This window comes from Pyrgilauda ruficollis, unplaced genomic scaffold (genome assembly GCF_017590135.1).
Source record: "Pyrgilauda ruficollis isolate IOZ18807 unplaced genomic scaffold, ASM1759013v1 scaffold3, whole genome shotgun sequence".
NCBI lineage: Eukaryota > Metazoa > Chordata > Aves > Passeriformes > Passeridae > Pyrgilauda > Pyrgilauda ruficollis.
In genome coordinates, this window is record NW_024524377.1 from 8,097,511 (window position 1) to 8,114,265 (window position 16,755).

The following is a 16,755-nucleotide window of genomic DNA, read 5'->3' on the forward strand; positions in this document are numbered from 1 at the left end:
CTCTTTTTATTAATCCAGTTTTACCATAACAGCCAGACAGATCCAGAGATATTCAGTGATTCCCCACACTGTTTCAATAAATAAAGCCAGTGTCAGTCAGAAAAAGTATCCATCTTCTGGTGAGTCTGTGCCCAGCATACACTGCTGCAAACCCTTGCAGTTCTACCATGAGTCTCATAACAGTTGTTCTTGTCTTTAAAGAGTGACAACTTGGAGCTCTGTGACCATGAGAATTTTAATTATTTATGCAATTTTTAATCCTTGTGGTTGTATTTTTAAAAATTATTTATAAGGCAATCTTGCCTGTAGTTTCACAAAGGTTTACTTGGCAAAAATGGGCCCTGATAGCTTTCTGTATTCATTTTCCTTTGCATGAAAAAAATGAAGTGCTGGCTGATCTGTGTGTCTTCAAACCAAAGGATGGGATTGAGGATGGATTGGGATTTTTATGTTACCTGTTGCTAAATGCTTTGGAATAATTCTTCCTTATTTAAATACTGCATCCACATCTATCAGTTGAGTAAGAATTAATCATAAACTTCCAGAAACTACCTTAAAAAGAAAGTATGCCAATGGCTCTGGCTCTGATTTGGTAGTTGCCACACATCTTTTTGAGCTTTTTTCAGCTTTCTCTTTTATTTTTCCAGTTTATATTCCTTCCTTCAGCTGTTCTATTACAGTGATCTCATAATTTTTAATTTTCAATGAAAAGAACTGAAGAAGTCTCCAAATTCCTGCCAGAACACCCTTCTCTTTTACTGTTTTGTTTGGGGTTTTTCTTGACAGGATGATAAATATATTCACAATATATTTTTAATTCAATTTTGTCATAGTTTCAGCGTAAATGTTAACATGGTAATAACAACACAATTTACACACTGGGAGAGCAGAGATGTTGAATATTTATACACACTTCTGCTATAGTAGCCTTAATAGCATAGTAATGCAACCACATTTTCAGCCTGTGTAAATGTAATTGCCTCCAATTCTGTGTGCTCACAAGGTCTATTTCTTCAGCTAACAAAAGCGAGGAAATGCAGAATACTGATATGCCAGTGCTAAACATGGTGTGTGTTTGTGAGTGTGGAGCTTGAGGCACCACCCCTCATGATCCACGCACACAGGTTAATGAGTTTTAAATAAGATCCTTCACTTAAATGTGGGTAGACAGACCAAAGCCAAGTTATTTTTTTCCCTCTGTATGTATATAACAAATACCCAGCAGCTCCTCTCCCAGGTCAGCCTGCTTTACCTTTGTGCCCCTGCAGCTCAGGCAGGCCCAGGGGGGCCAGGCAGGACAAGAGGACTGTTATAGATACACACTATAATATTGGCTTTTCGCAAATATTAAAACCAATTCTATATGTGTGGCGTTAAACTAACTTTCTTATAAAGATATAGTTTTTATTTCTGTTGTTAATTAAGCTTAGACATAGTAGTGAAATAGCTGATGTAAGTATGCTGTGTCAAAATGACTGCTTGGATGGATAAAATCCAATGGAATGGAGAGGACACCAGCTACAGATATGCAAATTATCAGCACTCACTGTCTGAAGACAATGTGGGCCTGAGCCAAAACTGAAGGTGATGATAAAAAAGGACTAAAACCACAACCAAGGAATACGCGTGCTCTGAAAAGGTGGAACCAAGGAGGAGATGTGTTAAACAATTCTCGGAACATGTAAACTAGTTTGAGAAAAGTTTACTATGTATAAAGGTCTTTGAATACACAACAGGCTGATGTAAGGGAAAGGTGTTTAAGGGGTATCTCTGAAGATAACTGTGTGTTCTTGGCTGAGTACCAAGACACACTCGGCCATAATAACCTTTGCTTTATATTTGTCTCCTACTGTCCTTTATTAAACTTTTTTAATTTTCACAGGAGATTGAACGCGTTTTTCACAGGACATAGACCAGAGCTGCGGCAGGGGTGATTCAGGTTGGACGTGGGAAGGTATTTCTTCACTGAAAGGGTGATCAGACATCGGAAGGGACTAGCCAGGGATGCGGTAGAGCAGCGGGCCCTGGAGGTGTTTAAGGAAAGGCTGGAGGTGGCACAAAGTGCCAGGGTCTGCCTGAAGTGGTGGTGTTCGGTCACAGGCTGGACTCGATGAGCAGAGAAATTCCTTCCAACCCGAATGATTCTGTGACTCTGACCACTCACCTGCAGGGCTCGGTTTTCCGCCCATTCCACGAGCGTACCGCCCCTGTCCCCGCTGAACACCGCCCTGACGAGAAGCGCCGCCTCCGCAGGGGCGTCCCCTCAGGGAGCGGCGGGGCGGGGCCGGGCACGCTCCGCCCCTCACGGCCAGCTATAGCCCCGCCCTCTCGCCTTCCATTGGTCCGCTCATTGCCGGCTCTCCGCCAATCCCCGGCCACGCTGCCGCGCTCATCTCCTTCCCCTTCCCGCGCCCGCGGCCGCCGGCGCGCCGCGAGGCGGGGTCGTTAAGCCCCGCCCCCTGCACTAATCCCTCCCCCTCGCGGACGGACCGCGTGGTGATTGGCCGGCGCGGGCGGGGGCGGTGCAGGCGTGGGCGGGGCCGGGCCGGGCCATGGCCGCGCTGGGAGCTGCGCGGCCCCGCAAGGTGCGTGAGGGCCGGGGGAGCGGGCGGGGCGCGGTTCTCGTTCGGGGCCTCCTCGCCAGAGCCCGGGTGTGCGCGGAGGGGATGGGGGGAGCGTCGGGGGATCCCCCCGCCGTCCGCGTAACGACTTCTGCGCGAGGTCGGGCCTTCCGAGGCCGAGCCCGGCTTGCACCGCCGCCACCTGACGGCGCTCCTGAGGCTGCGGGCGGTTCTGGGCCTGTCCGTCTGCCCCAGAGCTCCTAGAGCGGCTCCAGCGGGAGGCAGCGAGGATCAGTGAGGTCTGCAGCATCTCCCTGAAGAGGAAAGGCTGAAGGGGCTGTGTGCGTTCAGCCTCGAGCGGAGATGGCTGGGAGCGCTCCTTACCGATGTGTATGAATGGCTAAAGGGGGTGTGGGGCACGGAGCCCCGCTCTGCTCGGTGGGGCCGAGCAATAGGACACGAGGCAGTGGGCAGAAACCGGTGCACAGGGAGTTCCACCTGAACACGAGGAAACAGGTTGTCCAGAGAGGATGTGGAGTCTCCCTCAGTGGAGATGCTCAGGAACAGGTCAGGATGCAGAGCTGTGCCATGTGCTCTGGGATGCTTCAGCCACTGTGTCCCTTCCAGCATCACCCATGCTGTGATTCTGTGACCGTGATGGTGTTCCTGTGCTCTGTGCTCTGGCCATAGATGATTCTTAAAATCCCCACAGTTCAGGTCTGTATTTCTCAAGCATGGTTTCCATTTGAAACACATTTGTACATCAGCTCTTGGATAGTCCTTAAGTGAGTGGCTGTGTCTGTAGAATGCTGTGGAAATTAACAAAGCATCCTGCTGTCAAGGCATATTTTGTGAAATGAAACCCACAAGTCTCAGGCTCTACTGGCAGCAGTTGCACCCTTGCCTTGAGAGCAGTCCCTTGGACTGATCCACCTTGGCAAAAGTTCTTGGAATTGGTGGGCAATAGTAGTCTTCAAGTGTTGTGAAAATACTTTAAGAAAATCAAGGTGTATTTCTGTAATCAACAGGCTCTGTCTTCTGGAAGGCTGTCAGGAGCCACTAAACTGACAAATGGAAGAAATCAGTAAGACCTTATTCACTAATACTGTTTTAAATTGAGTGTATATGTGAGCACTTGGGAGCCTTATACTTCTCATACCTCAATTGAACAAAAATTCCTTGTGTGTATATATAAAACATTTTGAACGGAAAGTTTCTAAGCAGCCCTTGGACAGGCACAAACTGAATAGAAATTTTGCATATAAAAATACAGATTTCACTCTTCATGTTTTATTTATAAAGACTGAATTTATATAATTACTAGCTGTAGAGAAGACTGTTGAGTGGAGGCTAAACTCTTCTTTGACAAAAATTGTTGTTATCTGCTTAACATGTTTTTTGCAGCCATGCAAAGTTTTCAGAACTAGAAAGTTATTTTGTTTCATGATGAAATTAATTTTCTTTTGCTTGCTATTATTGAATGAAAGTAATTGTTTTTTTACTTTGTTTCCCTTTAAGGAGGTGGTATAAACAGTGAATTTCACTTTTTCAGGTTTGGCTTAAAGAAAGGGTGTCATTCTGATGTGGAAGTATGTTCCACTGAATCTGCCAATCAGGTAATGAAATGGCTCTTTTAACACAGCATCTTGGTTTACTGAAAGAAAACAGTGCTACTCGTTTACTCACTGCAGTGCTCTCTGTGCAGGTTGATACTATTCATAATGGACTTGATCAATGTGCAGCTTTACTGAAGAGTATCTTACAAAAGGAAGCTACAGGTTGTGCCTATAAAAAATACAAGTTACATTTTTAGGTTTTGTAATACTTTCTTGATTTGTTTTGTTTACCATTTTTTCTTTCAATTAATACCAGGAAGGGAGACTGTTCATAAACAATCTGGGAAAACAACTACCTTTAAATTTACTTCCAAGCCTTTGCTAACCAAAGGAAATACTTCCAAGAAGAAAGGGTTAAAAAGAATCATTACTCCTGCCCCTGTCCAAAAAGAAATTGGTAAGTGGGCTTTCTTAGGCTTGATTTATTTTTTGTTCAAGCAACCTTGAAAAACTCCTCAACTTAGTGAGATTCAGCAAGGCTTCACATAATTGGTGCCATTTGTTACAGGTTGATCCTGAGTTGATTCCACAAAAGGATGTATTATTTCCTTTTAGAAACCTTAAATGCTTACTAAACAACTACTGAAATTCACAAGTGTTTGAACTTCAGGTACAAGGAAGAAAGTTGAGTGTGTTTACAAAGTATCAACATCATCAGGTTTATCTGTAGGAAGTGTGGAGGAGAATGGTAATACCCTTTCCCTGTTTCTCTTGGACAGGTAGGCATTGCAGTCCTTGGTCTCAGTTTAGGATCCACAGCTAGAAACTGGTCTGAAGTTCAGTGTCCAGCCAGGCTTTTCTCAAAGAAGGATTTGTGGAAACAGGGAAGTGTGGCTAGAAATGACAAGACCTCAAATGGTTTAGTGGCCAAAGCACTGAATAGAAAGGTAGATGGAGTGCTGTCAGCTGACTTGCTTCCAGGGGAAATATTTCATTTATTATCGTTTCTGCCTCTCTGCACCCTGTTTCTTCTGTGCAATTTCTGATCCAGTAGGTGAGTGGGGCCTATAGACAGGTGTGTAGCAGAATGCCCACTGGGAATTGTAGGAACTGAGCATGTAGCTGATATCTTCCCACCACTGTAAAATTACAGAGTTTTAATTATACCTAAGCAGAGATTTCAAGAATTATTTTAGAACTGGCCTTCTGTGGGATTAAGTCTCTGTGCTTCCTTCAAGGATAGCTGCCTGTCCAACTGGTTTAGGTTGCTCTATCTGGAAGAAAAAATTGATGGATTCATTTGCTGGTAAATCAAAATCTGACTGGTATCCTGGGCCATAGAATCTTTGTTTCTGTTTTCAAGGGAGCCTTCCAAAATCTGCCAAGCAATACAATGGTTTTATGTAGATCAAGAAGACAGGCAACTTCAGCTGGGGTTTTTTGTTCTTTCCTCTTCTGCAGTGCCAATATCAAATAGAAAAATTGCCTCATCTACCACACCTTCTCCTGAGAAGGACCTTTCCAGTGCAGCACAGAATCAGACGGTTCAGTCAGTTCATGTGCCTTGCAGTGAACACTCTCCTGGGGCGTATCAGAAACTGTATGAGCATGTGCAAACTCAGATGTCTCTGATAACTGGCCAACCCCCACAGAAGAGTAATGAAATTCCTACTTTAACTCCTTCTCCTACCTCAGACCAGGGTTAGTGGACCTGTTAATATAGAGTTGACTATTTAACTGCATGAGTTTTGCCCACATTGCCCTGATCTATAAGTGTTGTTTTCTTTTAGGATGTCACAATATTGCAGCTTTGAATTGTCAGTTACCTCCCTCCACATCAGCACTGTCCCTGCAGCATTCAGCTAATCCCTTGTCCACTCAGTCAGTAAGTAAAAGTTCAATTCTCACTATCAATAAACATTGAATTAGCACTGCCTACTTATTTATACATTTCCTTGGGTCAGTTTTCCTAATAATTTTCCTTTTAAAAAATTGTGTATTTCAAACTGTAGTGATGCACCGACAAAACACTGCTATTCAAAACAAATACTATGTGGATACTAAAAAATTAAATTAGAAGCATTTCAGCTGGCTGCTTGCTTCTGCTTGGGGAATTCTGTAAAGGACAGCAAACATGGAAAAGTGCAGGAAATTATTGATTACTGTTAATTGCATTCTCAGTAATGCACACTAGGATCATTAAGCAACTCCTGACAGAACTCGTATATCATATGGAGCTTTCCCTGCCTTTGATCAAGGCAATTATTTCTTCAGACATGCTGTATTATCTCAGAGTCACATGTTAAAATGCCTGTGTATTTCAGGATATAGAATAGAGATGATGGAGAATACCAGCTGCCACCTCAGGAAATGTGGCAAAAGGCTTGAATCTACCTTGAATCTGTAAAACAGTAGATTTACAGGCATCTGCAGGGAGTCCATGTATAGCTAGTGATGACCTTGACTTTTAAAAAATTCACCTACCTAAAATACTGAAAGGTAACAGTGTTGTCCTTTATATTTCTTCCTCGTTCTGCTTGGATTCAAGAAGCTGCTGAGAGTTTTCATTACAGAACTGCTATAAAAGAACTGTGATTTAATGTTGCCAATAACATTAAAGGTAATCTAAATCAGATTTACATTTTAAGTCCTCCTTATTATTCAGGAAAATTATTCCACTATTAATTTGTAGTTGTTCTTATAATTAGCAAAGAATGAACAAGTTTACATTGAGTCAGACAAGTGTACTGTTTGAGTCTTTTCTCCTAAAGATTTAAAAATCATATTAATTTTTTGTTTAATTAGAATATCTTTTATGCAGGGAATTCCTGTAGACAGTGCCAATGAATGTGTGCCAGAGATGGGAGGACCTGTGGTTTGCCCAGTGGTTTCTATTGCTCCTGCTGCACAAACACAGTCTGGAACTGCTGTTCCTGGTGTGATGCCCTGTACAGCACCGAGAGCATCAACCCCTTCAGTGCCTGCAACCTCTTCAGTCCCCACATCTTCTGCCAGAGAGATGGCCCCAAGCCAAGAGCAGCAGGTAAAAGAAGCAGATTTGGTGCGGTGCATACAAGCCCTGTTACAATCCCATGAAATGCTGAATGTCAGGACTGCACAGAGGGGCCATCATCACTGTCCAGCAAAACATGATGGCTCATGTGACACAGAGGAGGATACTCCTGAGGAGCACAGTGAGGACACGGTCAGTGAAGAAGATGAATTGGATGTACTTGACAGGTCTCCAGTGAAAGATACAAGCTGTAAGACAAGTTGTGTGAAGAAAGCTCTAAAATCTAGAAAAGAAAGTCTAGAAGAAACAGCCCATAAAGTTAGGACTGTGAAGTATCTTATGGGTGAGCTCAGAGCACTGGTAACAGATCAAGGTGAGGACATTTTCATTGTGCTGTAGAGTTATTACATACAAATAACACAAGAGCTTGATGAAAGGAGTGAGCAACTTCAGTTTCTGGAAGTTGTATGTGTCAGATGATATGTGATGCCTTACTGTGGTTTTTCCACCACTGTAAAACCTTCAGGATTGACTCTAGATAAGTATTAAATTATTTTTGTAATATTTTAATTTTATCAAGACAGCAAGATAAAGATTGTTGCTATTCCATATACAGAGCTTTCCTCTGAGAAGGGTCCTGGTGTGGACAGATTGCAATAGCAATCCCACCTAGACTGGTTGGAAAGATGGTGGGTTGTTTTACTGAGGATGTAAAGCACAGTTTTCATACTCAAGCTCAACAATTTTAAATAAATATAGTTAAAGATAGAATTTTCTTGGGAGAAAAAAACACCAGCACTATTAAATCACTTTGCAGATTGCTTAATCACATGTAAAACATTAGTTATATTACAGATTTATAGGTTTATGGAGTCTCTTTTCTGCCCTCACTTCTTGCAGGTGACTCAGAAATGCTGAGGTTGATGAGTGAAGTAGAAGACTCGGTGTCCTTGCTCCCAGCTGTGGTGGGAAGTAGGAATATCCAAGCTGAAATAGCTCTGGCCTTGCAGCCTCTGCGCAGTGAGAATGCCCAGCTGCGCAGGTGAGGAGCTCCTCAGTGAGCCTGTGCTTACTGCAGGTGCACCTAAAGCAACTCTAACTGCTCTGCCTTAAATTGCCTTTGTAAAGGCTCTTCCCTTCTTGTCTGTGCAATATTTGTGAATTAGAAAGTGTGCTGGTAAGGCCATACAGTCCAAAAAGCAACAATTAACACATAGCATGGCTTTGGTATTTTAGTAGTATCAGTTATCTCATGATGGGGCCTTTGACTGGGTGGGGTGAATGCATTACTCTGAAAACTGCACTAAAAGATAGTTAGCCTGCTCATGTTCTTTTTGTAGCTTATTCTCAAATGCAGAAGTGTCTCTTTGAATTCTGTGATCAGATATGGCAGATAGTATTTTACTTTATCTGTGAAGTCTTAACTCCTAATAGCAGATCTATTTGATCCATAAGGATCTATTTGCCAGTAAGAACTATTGCTGTGAATTTATTTTTTGGTAGCATTTACTTCAAAAGAGCGTTATATACCAGGTATTTATCAGATACTTGGAAAGGGTCTTTTGTGTTGAAGTACCAGAATGTAAGAAAAATGTGTTATTAAGACACCAAACTAATTTAAAGTGCAGTCTTTTGAGTGTATTCTAATATTTCTGAACTTGTGCTTTTTCACAATTCATGTTTAGGAGACTAAGAATATTAAACCAGCAACATAGGGAACAAGAAAGCAGTGAGAAGACATCTGCACAGAGCTGCAACTATGAATGTAAAGTACCAATAATGTTGCTTGATAGGGGCATGTTTGTTAAAGCTTTATTACCATAGATGATATTTTTTTATTTATATGTCTGTAGTTTCATATGTCTGTATGTATTGTGGCCTTTAGTAGTAGCTGAACTAAGTGGGTCTAATGCTGGAACTACATTTGGATGGACTGTTGGGCCTTTTTAGACTCCACATACTAGGATTTGGCTCCTCAGCTGCCAAGCAGGTTATTTTTGCTTATGTGCCTCTGAAAATGAAGATGATTGATTAAATACTTAGGAAGAAAGCTTGAGCTTTATCTTGTTGCAAAAAAAAGCAACCCTTCTATCTGTAACCAAAATTCATAGTGCCAAGATAATTTAAAAACTTAGTTTGGTTTAGAAATTCAAGCTACCACACAAAACACTTAAACATTTTATGTTTTACTTTTGGCAGTGGTTTCTTTGCAGTCCTTGAATATGATGCTCCAGAGTCAATTGAAAGAATTGCAGAAAGGCCTTGAGTCACTGCAGGCTAAAAATGAAGAACTACTGAAAATAATAGAAAGTCAGAAAGAAGAAAATAAGCATCTTGCAAAAGGTATTCAAGATAAAGAAGAAGAATTGCTAGAAAACAAACAGCATTATGACATTCATTCCACCAAGCTCAAGATTGGTGCGTGTTTTCAATATGGTTATTCTTTGTTTAGCATTTTAAAAGTTAAAAGAAGTAATTGTCTGAGTTCTTGTTGGCATTTCAGAAGTGGAAGAGGCTTTAGGAACTGTGAAGAGCCTTCAGTTTAAGCTGGAAGCTGCAGAGAAAGAAAATAAGATTTTGGGCATAACATTACGTCAGCGTGATGCAGAAGTTAAGAGACTGAGGGAATTAACCAGGTACTAGAGGCTAAGGTTTTGGGGTTTTGCTCTGACATTATTTTTCTTTTATAAAAATCTTTCTTATTCCTTGGGGTTTTTGGGGTTTTTTTTCCATCCTGTGGATTATTGTAGTCTTGGTATCTTGGTGGTGGGAGGTCACATAAGCTAAACTTTCTCTTTGCAGTTCATTTTGTTACAATGCTGCTGTAATTTTGTTTTAAAACAAAGTTGTCATAGTCTGTGACTTGAATTCTGTGATAAGATATGGCAGATAGTATTTTACTGTATCTGTGAAGCAGATACAGTAAAATACTAATAGCAGATCTATTCGATCCATAAGGATCTATTTGCCAGTAAGAACTATTGCTGTGAATTTATTTTATCTTGATCTTTTATGCTGAAAATAGTGGCAAGCTGGGAGGTACAAATAGCTTTTTGCAGCTGCATAGTGGTGTGTATCTACAATTGCTTTGGATATGTTGTGCTGAGGAAACAAAACTGTTGTCTGTCATGTTTGTAGTTGGGACTGATTGGAGCAGCAGAATATTTTGAAAGGACATTTCAAATCCTTCAGTAGAAGTTTAGACACTTCTATGACTGCTGTGCTGGCCACCAGGTGGTGGTAGAATGATGTCACAGTACACGTGTGTCTGTGTACATGCAAGAGACATAAACATCTAAATGTTAATCTCTTTTGATGGACAGAGCAGTAAGTTAGGAGAATTATTTCTTTTATTATGTTTTTTTATTTAGATGCAATGGGAAGAATAATTCAGAAAACCTTTCTTAGTGATTTTGGTAACTACTTCTATCTGCTTTGTAGCAGTTTCTTGGCATCAGTTTATTTTATCGTGTGCTGCTCAAAGCAGGTACACCATGAATAATCTGGAGAACTTCATTGGGTTATGCTATTTTTGTTAGTTTTTAGACACAGTGAGCTGAAGAAGAATTCAAAAAACTTGGAATTGGTTCACATATAACAATATCTAGAAGGTGCATTGCAACTTTGCCACAGCCTGATAAATCTAACTTTTTTTTCCTATGGAAAAGTTTTTAACTATTTATTTTTGGTGACTAATTTTGAAGCTGTTTGGTTGATTTTACCCTAACAGAACCTTGCAGGGCAGCATGGCCAAGCTTCTGTCTGACCTCACAGGGGACAGTGTTAGACCCAAACCTGAAAAAGTTCTCTCAAAGTCTCTTTTGGAAGACCATGAAAAGCAGATGCAACCTGAGCTGTTTCCTGGGAGTACTTCAGTAATGACTTACCTTAAAACATTAGAAATGGATCATATTTTGATAGATACGGATCTTCAATTCCCAAATAAAATTGGAGAAGTAGAAATGCAAAATCTGTCCTATGAAAAGTTTGCTGCTGAAGGAAGTAAAATTAACAGTACATTCACAGAAGAACAAACATCACCCCCCAGAGGACCACCAGCTCCATTGAAGCAAGATGCAGAAACAGGGAGTGATTCTGGAACTTTACTAGATGACCAAACCAAGTTGGACGAGACAATTTATATTCCCCTGACTAGCAGTGCCTCTAAAAAGCAGCAGCCAGTCTCTGGAAGAAGTGGTGTGCTACCCCCAAGCAGAGGGGCTTGTCAGAGGCTGGATTACCACTGTGAGCTCCCAAGCTCTGTGCAGCAGTATGGATGTGAGGATCCAACTCTACTGGATAAATTAAATGCTGGGTACAATGTGAAAAAGACTGTGGAAAACACACTTGAAGTTACAGGGGGTAAAGCGAAGCCAGAAGGAGACAAAGTCCAAGTGAGACCAAGAGGCATTCCAAGTGGGGCTGCAAAAGATTTCATGGATAAACCAGACCAGCCTCAGCCTGCTCCATACCCTTGTGCATCGATGCCATTTCCAGCAGGGGTTTCTCAGAAAACAGGCAGTAAAGCAGCTGATTTTAGCTGCATTTCATTTGATGATTTCTCAGGGAGGTCTGACTGGAGTGCATCTTCTTTCTCAACATTTACTTCTCGAGATGAAGAGGACTTCAAAAACAGCTTAGCAGCCTTGGATGCCAACATAGCCAGGTTACAAAGGACTCTGCAAAGTAACATTAGGAAACAATGAGTATGAGAAAGCAAAACGGGCTGCAGCTATTTGGATAAATTAAGTTTTTCTGAAGTATATTAAGTATGGTACTGATATGTATATTTGTATGTAACAGCTGGTTCCTAGCTGTCTCAATTATGGATAGAATTTGTTCCTCATTAGGCTGTGGTGCTGTTCCCCTTGATGTGTACAACTTGAAATAACTGGCTTTTTATATAAAATAGAAATGGCTTTTTTAATTATTACTTATTTTATACTCTTTACTTGCAAAATTAAATGTACTCGTTTACTTGTGGTTTTTTTCCCTTCCCCAAAGAACTGTTGTAAGGTGCTTCACATGAGCAAGAGGTTCCACAGGTAGAAACCAGGGAGGAGCAAGTTACAGAGCAGTTCTGCAGGAATGCTGAGAGTTACAGTTGCTAAGTCAGGATTATGCTATTCCAAAAATAAAGACAGCCATCAATATGGGATTTTTACTGTGTGATATATCCTATGAAATAATGAAGCAATCCCTTTTCTTTCACCACTGCTAGAACTGTTTTCTCTTTGGAGCTTTGTAGAAGTGGAGAGTCCAGACAAGGGCAAGAAAAGGATCATCAAACTTCTGTTACTTTCTACAGTCCTGTTATAGGGCATGCTTTTACAAATATTTGCTTTTATCTAAAGTAAAAGGGAATGTAGTACCAGTGGATAAATACAGAACAGTAAGGTGCTGAGGAACAGAAGCAGCAGAGCTGACACAAAGGAGACAAATGAGGCTTTAGCTGAAAGTTGGCAAACCAGTACAGTTAGGAAAGCACCAGAATATACAGCCTGAGGAAGGCATGGAAATTCTACAGTTGTTGAGGTATCAAACATCTCTTGGACATTAATACAGAGTCTGACTGAATCACCAGAACTGGCTCTCACAGGAATGGGAGTGAAGCAGGGAATGATTGCAGTCTGTTGTTCTCCCTAACAGGGTTTTCCACATCTGTCTCAACAATATGCATAATGTGTTTAAATTACAGGTAGAGGAAGGTACCATTGCTACCATTCTGTGCCTCTTATACCCTCAGCAATGCTTCAGAGCTGTTTTTCAGGGAAAATACCTTTGGAAAGGGAACAGCAGTATAAAGACCTGAGTTTGACTGCTTTTTCTGCAGAATTGCCTATTATTTTTTTCCTAGAAAACATTGTTGTCCTTCCTGGCACTCTTTTCTTGTATGTTTCCATGTAGAAGGAAAGTCCCTCATGGTCATCTGATTGTGTGGACATATTTAAAGTTAGGATGCTGTCCATGCACTGTGCTGGGGAGCAGCTCTGATTATTTTAGTTACTGGTAACTGAGTCATACAAAGGTATGAAGAGAGCACACACTACAGAAGATGCCAACTGGCACTCCTGCTTTGAAAAAGGAAAGTTAGACTAAATAGTGACTTCAGTCATTTAGAATGCTTTTAAGGCTTGGCCTGCATTTCTCAGTATTCTCCACACTCCTCGTGCTCAGATTCAAAATAAGGTTGATGGTATGAAAGTGAACAGGTTTTAATTAAGTATTTACAAGTAGTTTCAGTGTGGAAGCTAAGTAAGATTTAAACAATTATTATGGAATGGGTTAAAGACAAGCTACAATAAAGTCTAATCTTTAGAACTCATAAGAAACCTGAAAAAAGATGGGAAGAACTTTCACTAGTAGACAACTCGTTAATTTTCTCCTTGCATCCAAGACTTGAAGGAGGGTATTCTTCCTGGCCAAAGCTAATTGCAGCATGTTAAAGGCAGCTGTGGGGTCAGGATGTCCAAGCATGTTGCTTTTGTATTGACAGCATTTACATTCACTTTTACCTGCGGGGGAAGATGTTTCACCATCTTACTTGTTTCCAGTTTGCCTTTATGAAGTCAGTTCTATGAAAGCAGATGACTACTGGAAAACACTCCTGGGCATAATGACATAGGAGCAGGTTGGAAATTTGTCCCTGCTTCCAAGGAGGAGAAACTTAGAAGAAGAGACAGAAAGGAGGAGACTTTTTTTTTTAATGGTCCTTTGTTTTGTACTCCAGTATGTCAATCAGAGCTATGGCACCTTAATTAAATATAAATTTCCCATATATAGGCATTATAAATGTGCACTGTTATGGGTTCAGTAATAGCTGCTAGGAAACACCTCTTCTGTTGTATGGATTCACTTGAACAGCTCAAACTGCAACACCAGTGATCATGATTTAATATTATTTAAAAAATCTTTACTATGAGGCTGGTGAGGCACTGGAGGAGGTTTTCCCCAAAAGTTGTGACTGCCTGGAAGTGTTTGAGGCCGGGCTGAACAGGCTGTTCTAGGCTTTGAACAACCTGCTGTAAGGGACCACATCCGTGCCTAGGGCAGGGGGTTGGAGTTAGAGGGTGTTTTCCATCCCTTCCAGCCCAAAACCATTCTGTTATGTTACGTAGCATCATCTAGGTTTTTCTTGTAAACACAGAAGTTACAAGAGTTTCATTTTAACAAATCATATTCTGTGAAGTTGACATCTGTGCCGTCCAGTGATGTGGAAAGAAAAGGAACTCTTAAAACATGTCATCAAGCTTTTTTCCCTTTGTGAACCCTTTATCTTGTGGAACATAGAAAAGATGGTGCAATACTCCAGTACCTGAGTTTAACCCACATATAATTCCCTGCTCTCCTTTCTTGAGCAATGAGTGCCTATAATCCAGTGTCCAGTTCTGGGGGAATGGTAATGGCTCCCTGCAAACACAAAGGATTGCTGTCTTACTACTGTGTCCAATTCCATCAAAAACTTCATAAGGAACAAAAGCTGCCTTATTTGCTGAAGTAAAGCCGGTGTGTTGTATCTGTGCATCTGTGTGTGCTAATAAGTTACCTGGGACACCAGTTGAGGTCAAGTGGCAACACCATTCACTTACCAATGGAAGGGAGTTTTAGACCTGAATATTTCACAAAATAATAAAAACAAAAAATCCCAAACAGACCAGGGATTGCTGCTGTTACCTCAAGTACCTTTCTTAAGTCTCTGACTTATGAAGTAAAGCCGGTATTGCATCTGTGTGTGCTAATAAGTTACCTGGGACACCAGTTGAGGTCAAGTGGCAACACCATTCACTTACCAATGGAAGGGAGGTTTTAGACCTGAATATTTCACAAAATAATAAAAACAAAAAATCCCAAACAGACCAGGGATTGCTGCTGTTACCTCAAGTACCTTTCTTAAGTCTCTGACTTAATGCAGGCATTCCTAACAAGGGTGATTTTTTTCCTTAGAAGGGAAAGAAACATTTCCTTTGTTAGATCAGAGAAACAGGCTGAAGAAAAAAAAAAAAAAGTCATAGAGTTAGTCACATCAGTGGTTCCCAAATAGTGTAGATGATTATTCAAGTTTGATCAGCCAGGACAGGTCTGCACACCTGCCACAGCACCAGAATTTACCAGAAGAGATGAAAATGTCAAGTCAGATTTCAGATATTAAAGTGGGTATGACAGATAATTCAGTCCAAACACAGATTTAGCTCTAAAGCATCCTAGGTAGATCAGACTACCCACACCAATTGCCTGTTTCCAGTTAAGCTCAGGCAGGTTTCTTCAAGTGGTTCTTCAAGATGTTCTTCAGCCAGCTGTAGGGACATTCCAGCTTCTGGAGTGTTCAGTTACATGAGTCAAGGCTTTTGCCTGCAGACCCTTGGGTACAGAGGAGGCTAGTAGGAGATGAGGTCTTATTGCTGAGCTCACTTTAACCTCTGCTTTAAGGTGAAATCAAGAGTCACTGTCACTTCCATGACTGTTCCTGCAATTTGAGCTGTAACCAGCCAGGAGCCTGAAGAGAACACTGTCCCCCAGCCTTTCATTCATGTTGCAGTTGATCAGGTCTCTCTTCGGCATAAGCACAGGCTAAGTTTGTTTTTTCTAAGCAATCTTTTTGGTAGAGAAGAAAATAGTTGCTGTAGTCTCCAGATTTCTTTTAATCTGTGAAAATGGATTGTTTCTGTGCTCCTTAACAGTCTTGGGAAGTGTATTCACTTTTTGCCTTTTACTGCAGTGAGGTAAAGGAGCAGTCCACACTGCTTTCCCTCTCATGGCTTGCTGGAAATGCCACTGTTACATGGGGATCTTTTTCAGGACTGAAATTGTGTGTGAGCAAGATGCCTCAACCATTAAATTCATCTTTACACAGATCCTGTGGTCATACCTAATGCATCATCAGTGAATGGTTTCACTATTTGAAGACCAAACACCAAGCTGAACTGAAAGCCCAATGCTTTCATAGACATCTCCTGTTTATCAGGTCACAGAATGGAGAGAATGTTATCCAAAGGTTCTCATTGTACTCCTGGCCCCGCACAAGACTGGAGTCACAGTGCACCAGCATGGAATAATCCCCAGTCATGAAGTGACACCAGTAGTATTGCAATTCAGAGGCAGGGGGACATGCTGAGAATCTGCTTTTTGCATTCATGGGAATATCCATTACTGAAGCTTTTACACTGTGTTCCAAAGACAGTGTAAAATCAGTGCTTCACTGACGGCAAAAAGAGCAGCTTAAACAGCTCAACATGTAGTGGCCATCTGTGTTACAGCTAACATTATGTGGTTTGTAGGCTCTTTAGGCATTTGAATGTCTGAAGACCACTTAGAAGTATTATTTCTTTAAAGACTCCTGGTTTTGTCCAAGCCCATGATGAATTTTGGCTATTTCTCTGCTGCAATCATAAAGCCAAAACATACATTTTCTTACTGCCTCCTCCCAGATTCTGTTCTGTATTTAGAAGCTAGCAGTGTTTTTGGACTTGCAATTATGATATTAAGCTAAGTGTAGAATATTTTTCTTGGCATAATCTAGACTATAAATAGCTTTATCATCAGTTTCTGGTTCTCTTTAGTCCCTTGGGAATGCCAGTTCTCTTCCATAGTTAGTCTCAGTAGTAAGATCATCCCAACATCACCCTTG

General features: G+C 41.2%; 1 protein-coding gene across 3 annotated transcripts; it reads left to right on the forward strand.

The window, feature by feature from the left end:
- The first annotated feature begins 2,539 nt into the window (after window positions 1–2,539).
- On the forward strand, window positions 2,540–12,093 carry CCDC14 (coiled-coil domain containing 14). 3 transcript variants are annotated; one of them, XM_041473424.1, is made up of 13 exons: window positions 2,540–2,585; window positions 3,590–3,645; window positions 4,114–4,177; window positions 4,267–4,339; window positions 4,434–4,574; window positions 5,579–5,818; window positions 5,908–6,002; window positions 6,939–7,503; window positions 8,031–8,172; window positions 8,816–8,895; window positions 9,330–9,548; window positions 9,634–9,766; window positions 10,861–12,093. In XM_041473424.1, the coding sequence occupies exons 1-13, from the start codon at window positions 2,553–2,555 to the stop codon at window positions 11,834–11,836; spliced, it is 2,817 nt and encodes a 938-aa protein (XP_041329358.1). In that variant the 5' UTR covers window positions 2,540–2,552; the 3' UTR covers window positions 11,837–12,093. The 3 variants fall into 3 exon arrangements, with proteins under 3 accessions (XP_041329358.1, XP_041329360.1, XP_041329361.1); XM_041473426.1 differs by having other exon boundaries at window positions 9,330–9,473; XM_041473427.1 differs by lacking the exon at window positions 5,579–5,818.
- The last annotated feature ends 4,662 nt before the right edge of the window (window positions 12,094–16,755 follow it).